This window comes from Tupaia chinensis, unplaced genomic scaffold (assembly GCF_000334495.1).
Source record: "Tupaia chinensis unplaced genomic scaffold, TupChi_1.0 Scaffold144255_1, whole genome shotgun sequence".
NCBI classification, from domain to species: Eukaryota; Metazoa; Chordata; class Mammalia; order Scandentia; family Tupaiidae; genus Tupaia; species Tupaia belangeri.
Genome location: NW_006204113.1, coordinates 2,063,025 through 2,081,751, shown reverse-complemented (window position 1 = coordinate 2,081,751; position 18,727 = coordinate 2,063,025). Strand labels below are relative to the sequence as shown.

Here is an 18,727-nt window from a genome sequence, read left to right as displayed (position 1 = left end):
TCCTGGACCTGGTGGCTTCCTTTCTCGCTTTCCTTCTCTCTCTGTCTCTCTCTGATCAAATTTTAAAAATAAATTAACAAATACATAAAATTGAATAACTCTTTTTTAAAAAAAGAATTGTTTTTTGAATTTCATTTTACTCATTGTTATTTATTTATTTACTTATTTATTTTAATTTGAGCAGAGAGAGACACAGAAAGAGAGGGAGGGAAAGTGAGAAAGCAGCTTGCTGGAGTTGGGGTCCAGCACTCCAACCACTATGCCATCTGCCAGCCCTGTATATATTTTTTAATTATATAAAATGTCATGTTAGCTCTGACATTGCTACTGACCCCATAACCCAAAGAAATGAACATGTTTAAAATGTTTTCTTCTGCCCTATCCTAGCAAACCATTTTCAATATTAACAGTATCACATCTGGCAGAATCCCTCAGAATTCATAAAAAGCATTGCTATTAAATGTAACTTTATCAGAATTGTGATCTCAAAGTTTAACATATCCTGGTTGCTTTGCCTTTGTCTATTTCAGGGTTTTAACATCAAAAGTGTACAGTCACAAGGTTTTAAACTGAATGTATGGGATATTGGCGGACAGAGGAAAATCAGACCATACTGGAGGAATTATTTTGAAAACACCGACATTCTCGTAAGTACTCCTGCCACCGTACTAAGTCGGAGTCTTATTGCCGTGTGTTAGGCCCATTAGCACTGTAATGGTCTTTCTTGTCCATAATCCCGCTGCAACATTAATCACTGTGAATTGAGCATGGCTAGTAGAAGGCAGCAGGTCGTGAAGGAGAAGGGTCTTTGTCAAACTTGTATACGGTGTTTTGCTGTTGCTCAGTAACAATGTTGTTTTTGCCACACCTACCCTAGCAAAATAAAGTATTGAGTGAGTTTTGCTATGGAGTGCATGCACTTGCCAGAGAGATAGAAGAAAGATATAAGAAATCACCCCCAACAAGGGATGGCCACACCTTCTCCTCCACTCTCCTCTCGGGATTTTGGGCACTCAGGCACACAAGCCTGGCGTGATTTTCAAGCTGCTGGGTCCAGAAATTGGACCATGAGGTTGGCCATGTGGGATCCAGCCACCTTAACCCTCCACACCATCTCCTGGCCTGAAAGTATCTATCAGTTACCATAGGGATTTGAATAGCAGAAAGGAAGCCAGAAGATCATGCCACTGACTCTGTCACTCCAAGGATTTGACAAATCAGATGTATCCTGAAGACAGCAACCAAGGTAGTGAAAGTCATGGAAACCACGATGTATGAGGAATGGTTGAAAGACCTGATGAGGTTCTCCCTAGAAAAGAACACCTGGGAGGCCAGCAGGTAACGTGGTGGCTAGGGTGCTGGACTCCCACATGGCCGACCATGGTTTGAGTCTTGGACCTGGCAACTTGCTCGCTCACTTTCTTTCTCTTTCTAGACTTCTCTCATCAAATAATAATAATAATAACATAAAATTAAATAAATACTTTTAAAAAGAATAATCTACTAGACTTCTATAAATGCCTTCTACGTGTAAAAAAAAAAAAAAAAAAAAAAAAGAAAACCCTGAACTGTCTTCAGTTGCTTCAAGAAGTATCCTAAGTTGGAGGGAGTCACATCATAGTGAATAGTTCTAGAGACGTGAACTGGGAACAGTATGAGGAGTGTTAAGGTGACAGAATATGATTCAGATAAAGAAAGACATTTCCAGGAACAGCAGTTGGTGTAATGGCTATGTCGCTGGACTCCTATGTAGTCGACTGTGGTTCGAGTCCTGGACCCCCTGGCTTAAACTCATGCCAGGCATGTGTGCGAGTGTGCCCAAGATCCCAAGAGGAGAATGGAGGACAAGAGATTGCAGCGTGGCCATCCCCCCTGGGGGGTGATTTCTTGCTTTCTGTCTCTCTGGCGAGCGTACGCTCCCTATAGCAAAAATCTCTCCAGAAAAAAAAAAAAAAGAAAAGAAAAAAAAAGACATTTCCTATCATTAGAATTGTCCAGAAGTTGTCTGATGCATTGGGGATTCCTTGGCACAAGTGGCATTTATTAAGGCAGAGGCCAGGATTTTGGCTCTAAGATCACTGTCATTTTCTCTAAGGCTACTCTTTAAAATTTCGTAGAGACTTCCCTGTCTACATGTTTTATTTCTCCAGCCTTTGTTCCTCCAGCTTTCCTACCCCAGTGATCATGTCATCCACCCTGGTCATCCCCTAACACGAGGAGGCTCATGAGCTGGGACAGGAAAAAAAATTGTGCATATTATTTTCACTAACCTCTAGCTGAAAGTTTGCATTTCCCTGTTTTCACCTTAGGCAATCAATAAGCCGCAGTGTAGCAGCCACATCTAAATCTTCGTTCCCAGAGAAATCATCTTGCACATCAACTAGCTTTACTCTGCCACTGCTTTCCCATGTCTGTCTTCTGGATCGTTCCTGTCAACGTGCATACATCCTGTCATTTCTTTTGTTCAAAAGGAAAAACAAGGGAACCAGCAGTTGCGTAATGGCTATGTCGCTGGACTCCCACGTAGTCGACCGCGGTTCACGTCCCGGACCCGGTGGCTTAAAACTCACGCCGGGCGCGTGTGCGTGGGTGCCCAAGATCCCGAGAGGAGAATGGAGGAGAAGGGATTGCGGCGTGACCATCCCCCCTGGGGGGTGATTTCTCGCTTTCTGTCTCTATGTCTCTCTCTGTCTGCCTGGCGAGCGCACGCGCCCTACAGTGAATATCTCTAAAAAAAAAAAAAAGGAAAAACAAAAAAGCTCTTCTCTTGACTCTTATACAACCCTTAGATACTGCCCCATTCCTAAACCTTCCTTTGTAGCTAAACTCCTTGGAAGAGTTTTCTCTGCTCACTATCCACGTCCTCTCCTACTCACTCAGGCCTTCCGCTCAGGCTCTCCTGTCATTCCACACGGCTAAGTCCAGGATTCGGTTTTTGGTAACTCGTCTTACTTGACCCGTTAGAATATTTAACATAGCTGGTCATACTGTCCTTGAGAAATTGTCTTCCTTAGCTTCCAGGATACCATTCTGTCTTCATTTTAATCGAAACTTTTTTTTTTTTTTTTTGACCATAGTGTGTGTGTGCTCGCCAGAGAGAGACAAAGTGAGAAATTACCCCCCCAGGGGCATGATGACACCACAGTCTTTTCTCTTCCATTCTCCCCCTGGGATTTTGGGCACACATGCACACATACCCAGCATGATTTTTTTGGGGGGCGGGGGGAGAGGTTTTTGCTATAGGGCATGTGTGCTCACCAGAAAGATAGAGAGACAGAAAGCAAGAAATCACCCCCTAGGGAGGATGCCCACGCTGCAATCCCTTCTCCTCCATTCTCTTCTCGGGATCTTAGGCATGCATGCACACACACCCAGCATGAGTTCCAGCCACCGGGTCCAAGACCCGAACCACGGTTGACTACATAGGGATCCAGCAACATAGCCATTATGCCAAATGCTGGTGCCCCCCAGCATGATTTTTAAGTCACCAGGTGCGGGATTTGAACCATGGTCAGCTCTGTGGGAGTTCAGCACCTTAACCATCACACCACCTGGTGGCCCCTCCAAATTCAATCTTCATTGCTCTTCTGTTTGTTATCTTTCAACTTAAGAATGTTGGAGTGTCCCAGAGTTCAGTCTTTGTGTTTTTCTTCCCTAAGTCGCTGCTTAGGTGACCTCATCTAATTTCAAGGCTTTAATTACCACCCACATACTGGTGAATCCCAAATGATTATTTTCAGCTCGAAACTCTCCCCCTGAGCTTCAACTTCACGTATCGCCAGCTGCCTATTTGACGTCTCCTTTAGAGGCTAGTAAGCCACTCAGCCTCAAGATGTCTAAAACCAAGTCTTCACCTACTCCTGCCCAGACCTGCTCCTCCTGCAGTCTTTTCTGCAAATGGCAATTCCATTCATCCAAAAATACCAGAGTCATCCCTAACTCCTCTTTCTTTCACTCCCCACATTTGATGTATCAGCTAATCTCCCTTCAAAATATTTCAGACAGTGGCACAGAGGTTAAAGCACAGTTCTCTACGAGGCCTACCCACATGGGAAAGTACCGTGTTCACGTCCGGAGAGCCCTCTGAGCACACGGGGCATGTGTGTGCCCCTGATCTGGGGCTAAGGCTGGGCCGGATCACAGCATCAAGACCCTGTTGGGGGTGCGGTCTCTCTGGCTCAGTGAGTAAATAAATAAGCAAGCAAACAAAACAAAAATAGTTTCAGAGCCTGACCACTCCTTTCCGCCTCCACACTCTGACCACTGCAGAATCAGCCTAACCAGGCTCCTTACGCCTGCCCTTTCCCCCGAAGTCTCTTCTCAGCACTAGAGTTAGAGTGAGTGATCCCGCTACAAGGGAAGTTTCCCAGGCTGCCTCCATGGCCCGGCGGTTAAGGCAGCCAGATCCCACATGGCCAGCCGTACATGTGAGTTCTGGGCCCAGTATCTTGAGAAACACGCTGGGCATGTGTCTGTGTGTGCCCAAAATCCAGAAAGCAGGGTGAGACGGAGAGAAGGAATTGTAGTGTGACCATTCCCCATGGGATGGGAGGGAGTACGCTTTCTGTTTTTGTTCTTTTCTTTTTTAAAAAAAAATGTATTGCAGTAGAAGGGAGCCAGCAAGTGGCGTGGTGGTTAAGGCACTGGACTTCCACACGGCCAACTGCTGTTTGAGCCTTGTACCTGGCCATTTGAAAATCATGCCAGGCACATATGCGAGTGTACCTCCACAGGAGAAGAAGGGATTGTGGTGTGGCCATCCCCCTGGGGGGTGATTTCTCACTTTCTCTCCGTCTCTTTCTGGTGAGTGCACATACCTTACAGTAAAATCCTAAAAAAAATTTACTAGATGGTGCATGCACTTGCCAGAGAAAGAGAGAGAGACAGAGACAAAGGCAGAGACAGAGAAAGTACCCCCCACATGGTTCACTGCAATCCCTTCTCGATTTCTCCTCTTGGAATTTTAGGCATACACACACACATGCCTGGTATGTTTTTCAAGCTGCCAGATCCAAGACTCAAACCACATAGTCAGCCATGTGGGATCCAGCCTCCCTAAGTGCCCCACCACCAGCTAGCCCAGGGAGAGTTTTCTTCTCTCCCTGTCTGTCTGTCTCTGCCTGGCAAGTGCATATGCCCTCTAGCACAAAAAGAAAAAAAAAAAAATAGAAGTTTCCCACCTCAGAATAAAAGCCAAGGTGCTTGTAGTACCCTAGACTGGCTTTTTGGTCCCTCTCTTACTTCATCTGACTTCCTCTCCAAGTTGGTTTCCTGCCACGTTGGCCTCCTTGCCGTTGCAGGAACACCGAGGTGCTTCCACCCCAGGGTCTTTGTCACTGCTGTTTCCACCACGGGAGCTGTTCCCTTAGGCAGCCTCACGGCTAAGGCACTTTCCTCCTTCGGGTCTGTGCTCACACAACACTTTACCGCCGAGACCTCCAAAATGCTAGCTCCATCCCCACCTTTCTAGCCTGGGGGTGAGGGGCGCTTTCCCTGCTTTTTGCCTTTCTTTTCCTCTATCAGACCTCTCAGTACTTACTACCGTCTGACTTTTCTTGTATGCGTGTATTTTTTAGACAGGGTCTCACTGCGGTGTGATCCTCCTCCCTCAGCCTCCGCGTAGCCGGGCACGCGCCCACCTCCAGGTCCACTTTCAGTGTAGGCCGAGAATGAAAACCAGGCTTCCTGTGTGGCCTTAGCCTGCCAAATAATAGTTTCAACCGGCACATGCTGCCACAGCAAGGCCAAGAAGACGTATTTTTGTGTTTATTATCTGTCTCCTCCACTAGAATTTATGCTCCATGAAGACAGAGTGCCTAGAAAAGTGCCCGTTGAGTGAAGTGGACCATTATCATGGACAGATTATTATAGTATTGTGGTCAAATCCAAGGATTTGCTAATTCCTTCTCTCATGGGAAGACTTTTTTTTTTTTGGAGAGATTTTCGCTATAGGGCGTGTGCGCTCGCCAGACAGACAGAGAGAGACATTAGAGACAGAAAGCGAGAAATCACCCCCCCAGGGGCAATGGTCACGCCGCAATCCCTTCTCCTCCATCCTCCTCTTGGGATCTTGGACACACACGCACACGCGCCCAGCGTGACTTTTAGGCCACCGGGTCTGAGACGTGAACCACGGTCGACTACGTGGGAGTCCAGCGACATAGCCATTACGCTAACTGCTGGTTCCCTCTCATGGGGAGACTCTTGAGGCCAGCAGGTGGTGCGGTGGTTGGGGCACTGGACTCCCATGTGGCCGACCGTAGTTTGAGCCCTGGCCTGGCAGCTTGCTTTCTCACTTACTTTCTTTCTCTATCGCTCTGGTCAAATTAAAAAGGAATAATAATATTAAATAATTATTTTAAAACAATAAAATTAAGTGGGGAGGTTCTATACTTCATGGGAGTTTATAAGAAGCAATGAATAAGAAGTGATGAATTCATTCACCCCTCATGATTCACAAGTGGAGAATAATACCAGCATAAATGCACTCCATGGCTTGACGGTACCGCGCTGCTCCAGGGAAGCCGCATCCCATGTGACAGCAGCTGAGGCGTCAGTCCCCGCCTGCACGGCCTGAAACACCCCGGGTAAATGCACCAGTGCTAGGAGGACTGCAGGAAGGGGATCGCGGCATGGCTGGACCCTGTGGAAGGTGCTCATTTCTCTCTCCCTCTCAGTCTCACGTACACACATGAACATTATGGATAAAGAAAAAAAACGACCAAAACAGATCATTGTACTACTTGAGGTGCTGAGTTGGCGTCACATAGGCTTATCACATTTCGTGAAGGTAAGTGCCCACTATCCCTGGTGCCGGGCGGAACATCTAAGGAGAGGAGGAAAAAAGATGATAGGGACCAGCAGTTAGCGTAGTGGCTATGTCGCTGGACTCCCATGTAGTTGACCGTGGTTCGTGTCCTGGACCCGGTGGCTTAAAACTCACGCTGGGCACGTGTGTGTGCATGCCCAAGATCCCGAGAGGAGAATGGAGGAGAAGGGATTGTGGTGATTTCTCACTTTCTGTCTCTCTGTCTCTCTTTGTCTGGTGAGCACATGCACCCTATAGCAAAAACAAAAACCTCTCCAAAAAAAAAAAAAAAAAGATGATACACATGCATTCGTTCATTTATCCATCTATTCTATCAGTTATTTCTCCAAAATATGTTATGTACTTCTTAGGAGAATAGAAGGGAAATGTTGGGGAAGTAGGAAATCTTTCCCTCTAAAAGAAGCCTCTTTGGGGCCAGCCTATGGCCCGGTGGTTAAGGTGGCTTAATCCCATGTGGTCAAGTTTATGATTCAAGTCTTGGATCCAGCAGCTTAAAGAACACACCAGGCACATGTGTATGTGTGCCCAAAATCCTGAGAAAAGAATGGAGGAGAAGGGATTGCAGTGTGGCCATTCCCCCCTGGGGAGGTGCTTTCTCACTTTCCCTATCTCTGTCTCCTGAAAGTACAAGTGCCCTTTGGCAAATTTCAAAAAGTAAATAAAAATAAGAAATCTGTTAGTACCAAATGCTGGTGAGGATGTGGAGCAACAGGAATTCATAGTCATGGCTGGTGGGGTTGCAGAATGACACAGCCACTTTGGAAGACTGTTGTCAGTTTCTTTTTTTTTCTTTTGGAGAGGTTTTTGCTATAGGGTATGTATGCTTGCCAGAAAGACAGAGAGACAGAGAGACAAAAAGCAAGAAATCACCCCCTCAGGGGGGATGGCCATGCTGCAATCCCTTCTCCTCCATTCTCCTCTCAGGATCCTGGGCACGCACACACATGTGCCTGGCGTGAGTTTAAGCCACCAGGTCCAGGACACGAACCATGGTCGACTACATGGGAGTCCAGCAACATAGCCATTATGCTAACTGCTGGTCCTGACAGTTGTCAGTTTCTTACAAAGCTGAACATAGTCTTACCATGCAACCTGGTAATACTTGAAAATTCTATACAGAATCCCATACGTGAATGTTTATTGCAGCTTTATTCCTATTTGCCAAAAACTGGAAGCAACCAAGATGTCTTCCAAAAGATAGATGACTAAATTAACTGTGGTACACATCTATACGGTAGGCTAGTACTCAGTTGTAAAAAGAAATGAAATGCCAGCCCATAAAAAGATGAGCCTTAAGAGGAACCTACATTGCTAAGTGAAAGGTGTCAATCTGAGAAGGATACATTCTCTATATTTCCAACTGTTTGACATTTTTAAAAAGACAAAACTACAGACTCAGCTCCATGGCCTGGTAATTTTTTTTTTTTTTTTGAGAGGTTTTTGCTATAAAGCACATGTGCTTGCTAGAAAGAGAGAGACAGAGAGACAGAAAGCGAGAAATCACCCCCCAGGGGTCATGGCCATTCTGCAATCCTTTCTCCTCCACTCTCCTCGCAGGATCTTGGGCGCACATACACACATGCGCCTGGCGTGAGTCTAAGCCACCACGTCTGGGACTTGAACTGCGGTCAATTACATGGGAGTCCAGCAACATAGCCATTATGCCAAATGCCGGTCCTGGTAATTAAGACAGCTCCCTTTGAGTCCTGAGCATGGCAACTTGAAAAACACACCAGGGACATATGTTTGCCCCAAATCCCAAACAGATTTGGGAAGGGATTGCAGTATAACCATCCCCATGGGGTTGTTTTCTCCCATCTTTCCCTCTCTGGCTAATGCAAATGCCCTCTAGGAAAAAAAGGAAAAGTAAAGCAAGCAAAACTATGTGAATTAGAATATAGGTAGGTAAAAGATTAGTGGCTATCAGAGGACCAGAGGAAGGGAGGGAAATGATGAATAGATGACACACGGGATTTTATGGTGGGAAACTATTCTGCATGAAGCTTTTAAGTTAGATACGGTCATTACAGGTGTGTCCAAACCTACTGAACTTAAAATAGGAAAGATAAACCTAATGAATCAGGGCCAGCAGGTGGCGTGATGGTTAAGGACATTGTATTCCCATATGACTGATCCCAGTTCGAGTCCCGGACCTGATGGCTTGCTTCTTGCTTTCCCTTTCTCTCTCTCTCTCTGTCTTTCTCTGTTCAAATTAAAATAATAATACAATACTAATTATAATAACAAATGGAATTAAATAAATAATTCTTTGTTTAAAATAAACCAGGCCAGCATGTGGCATGGTGGTTGGTTGAGGACACTGGATTCCCCCATGGCTGACCATAGATTGAGTTCTGGACCTGGTGGCTTGCTTTGTGTCTCTCTCTCACTCTCACTCTGTCTCCCTCTGGTCTAATTAAGATAATAAATAAACAAATGAATAAAGATAAATATAATAATACTTAAAAAGCATTCTTTTAAAAAAGCAACCTAATGGGACTAGCAGTTGGCATAATGGCTATGTTGCTGAACTCCCGACCACAGGAGTAGTCGACCACGGTTCAAGTCGTGGATCTGGTGGCTTAATTCTACACCGGGCGCGTGTGCGTGCGTGCCCAAGATCCCGAGAGGAGAATGGAGGAGAAGGGATTGTGGCGTGGCCATCCCCCCTGGGGGGTGATTTCTCGCTTTCTATCTCTCTGTCTCTCTCTGTCTTTCTGGGGAGCGCATGTACCCTATAGCAAAAACCTCTCCAAAGAAAAAAAAAGGCAACCTAATGCATCAATACTGGCTCTTTAGTTGTAACAAATGAATTATACTAGGGAACCAGCAGTTAGCATAATGGCTATGTCGCTGGACTCCCACGTAGTCGACCGCGGTTCGCGTCCCGGACCCGGTGGCTTAAAACTCACGCCGGGCGCGTGTGTGTGCGTGCCCAAGATCCCGAGAGGAAAATGGAGGAGAAGGGATTGCGGCGTGACCATCCCCGCTGGGGGGTGATTTCTCGCTTTCTCTCTCTATGTCTCTGTCTGTCTGGCGAGCGCACGCGCCCTACAGTGCAAAACCTCTAAAAAAAAAAAAAAGAATTATACTAATGCAAACATTATGACTGGAGCATGGGGTGGAGGTGGGGCAGGTCCATGGAACTGTCTGCACTGTCCACTTACTTAGTCTGTACATGTCATGCTGTACTTAGAGAGGCCCAGCCGCAGTGGTGCAGGTGGTCGTGTATGGAGTTTGTGCAGTGGCCTGGCCAAGATGGAAGGCCCAGAGTCAGTGCCCAGCCCAGCCTGGACAGGCTGGGCACGGTGTCATGGACTTACAGTGCTGGCTAGAGGGAAGCTGGGGCAGGAGACTCTCGAAAAGAACCTATCGAAACACCCATCTCTCTCTCTCTCCTGCTTGCTCTCTCATGCCCCCTCCCAGTAATTAAAATGAAATAAATTAACTAAATGTATTAATTTTTAAAAGATATAGATTCCCCCCTTTTCTTTTTAATCAAAAGGTGGGGAAAAGCAGGTGACCAAGAAATAGCATTCCTATCTGTTCATCTGCTGAGCTTAGGTGCTTTGAAAGGTTTCCCTAAGAAGAGCAATATATAAGGACATTGATGACCGTGAGGCTCCAGAAGGCTTTCTTGGAAATGTTCTAGCCCACGAGTAGGGGTACTTTTTTTTTTAGAGAGGTGTTTTGTTATAGAGCATGTGCGCTTGCCGGAGAGATAGAGAGACAGAAAGTGAGAATCACCCCTTAGGGGGATGGCCATGCTGCAATCCCCTCTCCTCTATTCCCCTCTTGGGATTTTGGGCATGTACGTACATGCGCCCAGTGTGAATTTTAAGCTCCCTGGTCCAGGACTTGAACCATGGTCAACTACGTGAGAGTCCAGAGACATAACCATTAGGCAAACTACTGGTCCTCAAGTAAGGGTACCAAAGTAAAGCATAAGCTCTCTCACCTTGAAAGTGGACTGTGGGCTGGCAGTCGGCACAGAGGTTAAGGCAGCTGGGTTCCACATGGCTGACTGCACAGGTTGAGTCTCGTACCCAGTGGCTTAAAAAACACACTGAGTGCATGTGCTGGCACGCTCAAAATCCCATGGGGAGAATGGAGACGGGATCACTGTGTGGCCATCCTTGTTGCGGGGTGCTTTCTCACATCCTCTCGCTCGCCAGCTCGCTTGCTCTCTCTCTCTCCCCCCTCAGCGAGTGCATATGCCCTATGGCAAACTTAAAAAAAAAAAGAAAAAGGAAGTGGACTGCAAAGTAGTTGTAATATGACCCCAGAGTCCACGTTCTCATTAGTGGAGAGTGCCTGGGAATTAATGTACCATCCAGCAAAGATCAGTTCACAGCAGCCCTAGAGGAGCTTTCTCCAGAACACTAGGCTCTAGTACAAGATGAAGTTTTGGACTGAGAGTCAACATTTCATTATTTTCCAGTGCCATTTGAGATGAACAAGTTATGGGGAGCAGCTGAGTCCCCAGGATTAACTTCTAAGGCCTGTGACCCAGCCCTGCCAGCCAGTTCTGCATCAGCTTAGAGTGGCAGTGGCTCACGGGTGATACTTGTCTGTGCAGAACAGTCTTACAACTGTTGGTTAGAAAAAGACCTGTGCAGAGGCACTGACGGAAGCCTGACATCTAGTTGCCTAGCGAACTCCTTCCCATTACCTCTAGAATGCTATAGTAAAACCTTGCTTGAGAGAAGAGATTGACAAATTGATCCAGCCTGCCTCCCATTTTTGTGTAGCCTGTGAGCTAAGAATAGTTTTATATATATATCATTTTTAGGAGAGATTTTTGCTATAGGGAGTGTGTGCTTGCTGTAGAGACAGAGATTGAGAGACAGAAAGTGAGAAGTTCCCCCCGGGGGGATGGCCATGCCACAATCCCTTCTCCTTCACCCTCCTCTTGGGATTTTGGGCACATTTGCACACGTGCCCAGCATGAGTTTTAAGCCACCAGGTCTGGGACTCAAACCATGGTCAACTACATGGGAGTCCAGTAACATAACCATTACACCATCTGTTGGTCCTGGCTTTATATTTTTAAGTGGTTAGGAAAAAATATCAGAAGAATAAGCATTTCAGGACATGAAATTTTATGAAATTCAAATTCCCGTGTCTATAAAGTTCTGCCAGAACACACTCACATTCGTTTGTGGATTTTCTATGATTGCTTTCTCACTACCACAGCAGAGTTCGATCGTTGCAAGACTGGACGGGCCACAAAGCCTGAAATATTTGCTACTATCACTCCTTGCGGTAGAGCATTAGATGATTCTCTGGTGGTTTGAAAAGGTCAGAGCATCTCCTAAAAGTGCCAGAATTTTTTTCCACTGAGAACATCTGACTTCAGCTTTTTAATTTGGGGGAAGTAACAGAAAACTTGACAGAATGGAGAAGATAGGGTGTCACCTATTTCTCTTTAGGTGAAGAAATGGTCATAGCCAGGGCTGGCAGATGGCATGGTGGTTAAGGATGCTGGACTTCCACATCACCAGCCGCGGTTCAAGTCCTAGACCTAGTGGCTTGTTTTCTCACTTTCTCTCTCTCTCTGTGTCCCTCTCTGGTTAAGGTAGAAAGAGAGAAAGAAAGAAAGAAAGAGAGAGGGAGGGAGGGAGGGAGGGACTTAAATGAAATAATTCTTTAAAAAAGAAAGAAAGAAATGGTCACAGCCTTTTGATAGGTAAAAAGACATAGGAAGAATTTTTTTCAAGGTATATCCTGTTATTAACTAGCTCCATTTACTATATTATGATCAATCTTGTGTTTAAGCATAATATAATTTAGGACTGACCAAATGACCCCATAGCTTACTGGTTAAGGACATTAGATCTCACATGGCTGACCGTGGTTGAATTCCCAGCTCTAGAGTCTGAAAAACCACACTGGAGGGCCCAGCAGATGGCATGGTGGTTAAAGCACTGGACTCCCACATGGCCGACTGCTATTCGAATCCCGAATCTGGCAGCTTGCGTTTTCTCCCTCTCTCTCTCTAGCCAAATTAAAAAAAAATAATAAAGTAATTCTCTAAAATATATATATGTGTGTGTGTGTGTGTGTGTGTATATATATATATATATATATATATATGTAGTAGAGGTTTTTGCTATAGGGTGTGTGCGCTTGCCAGAGAGAGGCAGAGAGACAGAAAGCAAGAAATCACCCCCCGGGGGGATGGCCATGCCACAATCCCTTCTTCTCCATTCTCCTCTCAGGATCTTGGGCACGCACGCACATACGCCCGGCGTGAGTTTAAGCCACCAGATCTGGAGCTCGAACTGCGGTTGACTACATGGGAATTCAGTGACATAGCCATTACGCTAACTGCTGGTCCCCAAAAATATTTTTTAATAAAAGCACTAGTATGTGTGCCTATAATCCCAAGAGGAAGGAGAAGTAAAGAGAAGGGATTGCAGCATGGCCACGCCCTACTGAGGTGCTTTCTCCCTCTCACCTCTCCCTGATGAGCTCATGTGCCCTCTGGCAATTAAACAAACTTTAACAAAGTAATTTTGTCATCATTTCCCTGTCTAAAGTATAATACATCCAGTGAGATTGCTCACACTCTGAATAAGGCAGCTAGCCCTTAAATTATTTCTGCACTGTCACTCATATTCTGCACAGGCAATTGAAAGCCACAGTGATCCAAGCACTGTATTTCTCAGTTCCTTCCCCCTCTTAGATTTTGCTTAAGCTATCAATTAAAAGCTACACTTTAAAAAAAATTGTTGCTATAGGATACTTGTGCTTTCCAGAGACACAGAGAGAGACAGCACTCCCCTGTGGAATGGCCATGCTGCAATCCCTTCTCTGTTCTCCTCTTGGGGTTTTGGACATGTACACGAGCATGCCCGGCTTTTCCTCAAGCCACCAGGTCCAGGACTTGAACCACACAGTCAGCCGTGTAGGATCCAACCACCTTAGCCACAACACCAAAGACTGCCCACAAACATTTTATTTTTAAGGTTTTTTTTTTTTTTTTTTGGAGAGGTTTTTGCTATAGGGCGCGTGTGCTCGCCAGACAGACAGAGAGAGAAAAAGAGACAGAAAGCGAGAAATCACCCCCCAGGGGGGATGGTCACGCCACAATCCCTTCTCCTCCATTCTCCTCTCGGGATCTTGGGCACGCACGCACACGCCTGGCATGAGTTTTAAGCCACCAGGTCCGGGACGCGAACCGCGGTCGACTATGTGGGAGTCCAGGGACATAGCCATTACGCTAACTGCTGGTTCCCTATCCCCGCTACTTTTAAAATGTGCCCTCCGCTGGTAGAAACCAAGCTCCCACCATGTTCTACAGAGTAAACTAATCAGACAGAATCAAATTCGGTGGTATGCAGAGTCCATTAATAAAAGTTGCAACATTGACTCAAAGTAATATTCACAGTAATAGTAAGGCCACAAAAAATTTGAATCCAGGGGGCCAGCAGGTGGCATGGTGGTTAAGGATGCTGGACTCCCACGTGGCTATGATTCGAGTCTCAGACCCGGCAGCTTGCTTTCTCACTTCCTCTCTCTTTCTGTCTCTGTCTCTCTCTCTGTCTTTCTCTGATCAAATTGAAATTAATAATAATAAATTAAAATAAATAAAATGATTCTTTTTTAAAAAATGAATTCCAACACCTTCTTCCTTCCTCGTTCTATAATTTAGGTAGAAATACAGGGCTTTTTTTATTTTGTTTTTCCAGAGAGTTTTTTGCTATAAGGCATGTGCACTCGCTGGGAAGACAGAGAGCCAGAAAGTGAGAAACCACCCCCGCTAGGGAGGATAGCCATGCTGCAATCCCTTCTCCTCCATTCTCTGCTCGGGATTTTGGACACGCACACACACACACACACACACACACACACGGTGTGAGTTTAAACCTCCAGGCCCAGAACTCGAACCACGTTGAATACCTGGGAGCCCAGAGATGTAACCATTTGCCATCTGCAAATCCCCACAAGGCATTCTTGAGAGAAAGGGCTGAACTTGGTTCCTGGGATAATATAGTATGATATTTAGTTCTAGTGACTAAGAGAGAGAGCATTAAGCAAAGGAATTTTAGTGTTTTGTTTTTGTTTTGGAGAGGTTTTCGCTATAGGGCGCATGCGCTCACCAGACAAAGAGAGACAGAAAGCCAGAAATCACTCCCCAGGTTTTTCCCATGAAGAGCAGCAGAATTCAGCTTGCGTACAGCAACGCCCGTGTACACCGTAACTTCTCAGTCTGTGTGATTTAAGGCAGGTAATGGCGAGAGCCTGATTGTTTTTTGTTTTAAATTGAATATGCTCTTTTAAAAGTGTTTTCTGTTATTACATCTTAGCTTAATAACAATTTTAAGCTCCTTGAAATTTTGATCATTTTTAGATTAGCAACTGGAATGCCACTTAATACATCACTTAATGGAAACAAAAGAGTGCGATATCGTATCTCTAATTTTATTTTTAAGTTTTCGTATGAAGGAGGATTAGCAGGGAACTTCCATTGGGAATTAAAAGTTCATGTGTGTGGGTGCTGCAACCATAGGTAGCTTTTCTTTCTTTTTTGTCTTACTGTATTTTCCTTATTGTTATAGGATGTTATTTATGTAATAACTAAAATTTAGGGATGGGAGAGAAAATCTGGGATTTGTAGTTATCCTTGAATCTTGGGATTTCTCATACTGTGACAAGCCCTATGCCCTTACTGTTGGACGGTATTCAGCCTTGACCTCTAAGTAGCCTGGAAAGGTAGGAGTGGGAGCAGGCGGTATCCCTGGCGAGCTCCTGAAGCCAGCCTGCAGTTAATGCTCCACACGCTACTTTCTGAGTGATATTGGAGGAATATAGGGTTGAAAGACCTCAAAGCACTATCCTTTCCCTTGTGGTGATTTGGGAAGCAGTTTAGCAGAGTAGCTAAGAGCGTCTGTGGACTTTACTGTCAGACATGCTTGAAGGTTTTTTTTTAAAGAATTACTTATTATTGTCATTTTTTTTTGGGGGGGGAGAAGTTTTTGCTACAGGGCACATGCGCTCCCCAGAGAGACAGAAAGCAAGAAATCACCCCCCAGGGAGGATGGCCACGTCACAATCCCTCCTCCTCCATTCTCCTCTCGGGATCTTGGGCACACACACACACGACCAGCATGAGTTTAAGCTACCGGGTCCAGGACTCGAACCGTGGTCGACTACATGGGAGTCCAGCGACATAGCCATTACACTAACTGCTGGTCCCATTGTCACTATTTTTTAAAGAATTATTTTATTTAACTTGATTGATTGATTGATTGATTGATTGGTTTTTATTTTTATTTGACCAGAGAGGGACAAAGAGAGAGAGAGAGTGTGTGTACGAGAGGGGGAAAGTAAGAAAGTACGCCACCAGGTCCAGGACTCGGACCATGGTTGGCCATGTGGGAGTCCAGTGCCATTGACCACCATGCCACCTACCATGCCACCTGCTGGCCCTGTCACTATTTTTTAACTTTGCTATAGGGCAGGCGAACTCACCAGAGAGAGTGAGAAAGAAAGCCTTCAGATCTGGGACTCGAACTGTGGTCAACTGTGTGGGAATCAGTATCTTAACTACCATAGCACCTACTGGCCTAGGTGTGCTGGAGTTTGAATTTCACATTTGTCAAGTGCCCACTAAATGTAGCTATTGGGTCTTTGGGAAAGTCATGATGAATTTTTGCATAGAAAAGCATAGATAAATATGTCGTCACTTTTTCAACAACCCAATATTTTTATCTCACTTCATTTTCCCTACCTCCTAGACTTAGGAGCTTTGCTAAGGGTCCCCTTCACTTCCCCTCCCTTCTCTTCCCTTCTCTTCTCTTCTTTTCTCTTCCTTTTTCTTTTCTTTTCAAAGAGGTTTTTGCTATAGGGCGCACATGCTCACCAGGGAGACAGAAAACGAGAAATCACCCCCCCAGGGGAGATGACCACACTGCAGTCTCTTCTCCTCCATTCCCCTCTAAGGATTTTGGGCACATCTGCACACGTGCCTGGCATGAGTTTTAAGCTGCTGGGTCTGGGACTCGAACTGCAGTTGGCCATGTAAGAGTCCAGCGATGTAACTATTATGCCATCTGCTGGTCCCAGCTGGGAGTCTTTTCTGGGCATATCCATTTATTTAGATCATTTTAAAATTTTGCTCCTGCAGATAATAATAGGAATTTCCAGTCATTTTCCGTAAGTTGCATTAATCTGAAATCTATTGATTGAGGATCACCTGCTTCCTTAGTAGAAGCTGTTCTTTCTCCGTTTCTGCTTATTGAAGTGACCTTCTTCTTTTCCTTTCCAGATATACGTAATTGACAGTGCAGACAGAAAAAGATTTGAAGAGACGGGTCAGGTAAGTAAGCCTTCTGTAGCGAGACTGTCCAGAAAACCAGGTGTTCATTAACCTACCTTGTAAATGTGTAAAATAAGGGAGAGATTTTGTTTAACTTTTATAGTTCAAACAAGGCAGTCATTCTGCCCAGCTGGCAGAAATGCCAGTTCAGAGTCCTTTAAACAAACTGAGTAGACAAATACAAGCAAATAGAATTTAGCACCATACCCTAAAGCTCCTCCAGTTTCTTGCGAGTCCACAGAAAGGACTCCAGAGGAACAGCTCACTTATCATTTCTGTTTATGGTTTGCAATACCTACTTTACCGATCCATATTAACTGGCCAGTTTGAAGGGACAGGAAGAGAAGTATAAGCTAAAACGAAGCTGCTTCTATATTCAAGCAGGGAGAGAGGTATCGCATAAATTTAAATATGGTTCAAATGCAGGGGGTGTGTCACCATGACTCCATGATGTGATTTGTGTGTATGATTTTACACAAATAAGCAGTAGGCATAGGCATTTTTAAAATTATTAATTTTATTTATTTGTTTGTTTGTTTATTATTAAATTTGACCAGAGAGAGACATAGAGAAAGAGGGAATGAAAAGGCAAGCCACCAGGTCTGGGACTCGAACCGTGGCCAGCCATGTGGGAGTCCAGCACCTTAAACACCACACCACCTGCCAGCCCCTGCAGAGGCATATTATGCGGCATGTACAGAGCCGGTTCACTAACAGGAGAAGTCAGGCTGGAGTGGACCCTTAGAGAAGTGTGCTTAGGTCTCATTGTGGAGTCTTGGCCTGTGTTCTGAACAGGTGGCCTTCAAAGGTGGCAGTACCCATGTTTATTCCCTTCCTCTTGAAAATTGGGTTGAGAACTCTCCAATATCCTGGAGACAACCCCTCCCCCTTCCATGCCGGTGATTTCTGGGTCATCGCCTGTGTGAGCCAGTGCTGGACATGAGCCTGGGCGTGGAGGGGTCCTGCAGAGTCACCTGCCTCTTGAACCATCCAGTTCCTTTTGAAAGCTCAAGTGTTTTAAGTAGCTAACATGTGGGTTTAATGGGGAAGAGGTGGGGCCTCTCATTTCGGCAAGTATGTACCCTTTTCTATACCTACTGCAAACAGCATCAACATACAGGTTAGACCCCAGCCTATAACCTACTAATCAGGAACCTTGCCAGATGAGCTTGTTACTTTAGGATGTGGGTTAGATGAAATGGAATACATGTGCATACATATTTTCAAGATAAGATTGATGAGACAGAATTTTAATCTGTAAAGCAATTGTCATTTTCAGTTTAAATTTTTTTTTTTTTTTGAGAGAGATTTTCGCTATAGGGCGCGTGCGCTCGCCAAACAGACAGAGAGAGACATAGAGACAGAAAGCAAGAAATCACCCCCCAGGGGGGATGGTCACGCCGCAATCCCTTCTCCTCCATTCTCCTCTCGGTATCATGGGCACGCGCGCACACGCGCCCGGCGTGAGTTTTAAGCCACCGGGTCTGGGATGCGAACCGCGGTTGACTACGTGGGAGTCCAGCGACATAGCCATTACGCTAACTGCTGGTTCCCTTCAGTTTAAAATTTTTATA

General features: G+C 45.4%; 1 protein-coding gene across 3 annotated transcripts in view; it reads left to right on the top strand.

Moving 5' to 3' along the window:
* Positions 1-18,727, top strand: part of ARL3 (ARF like GTPase 3) — a 56,192-nt gene that overhangs the window by 19,209 nt on the left and 18,256 nt on the right. For all 3 annotated transcript variants that reach the window (XM_006166374.3, XM_006166372.3, XM_027767418.1), the window contains 2 exons: positions 531-647; positions 17,103-17,153. In XM_006166374.3, the coding sequence (XP_006166436.1) occupies positions 531-647; positions 17,103-17,153 (168 nt within the window). The remainder of the gene's footprint in view (positions 1-530; positions 648-17,102; positions 17,154-18,727) is intronic.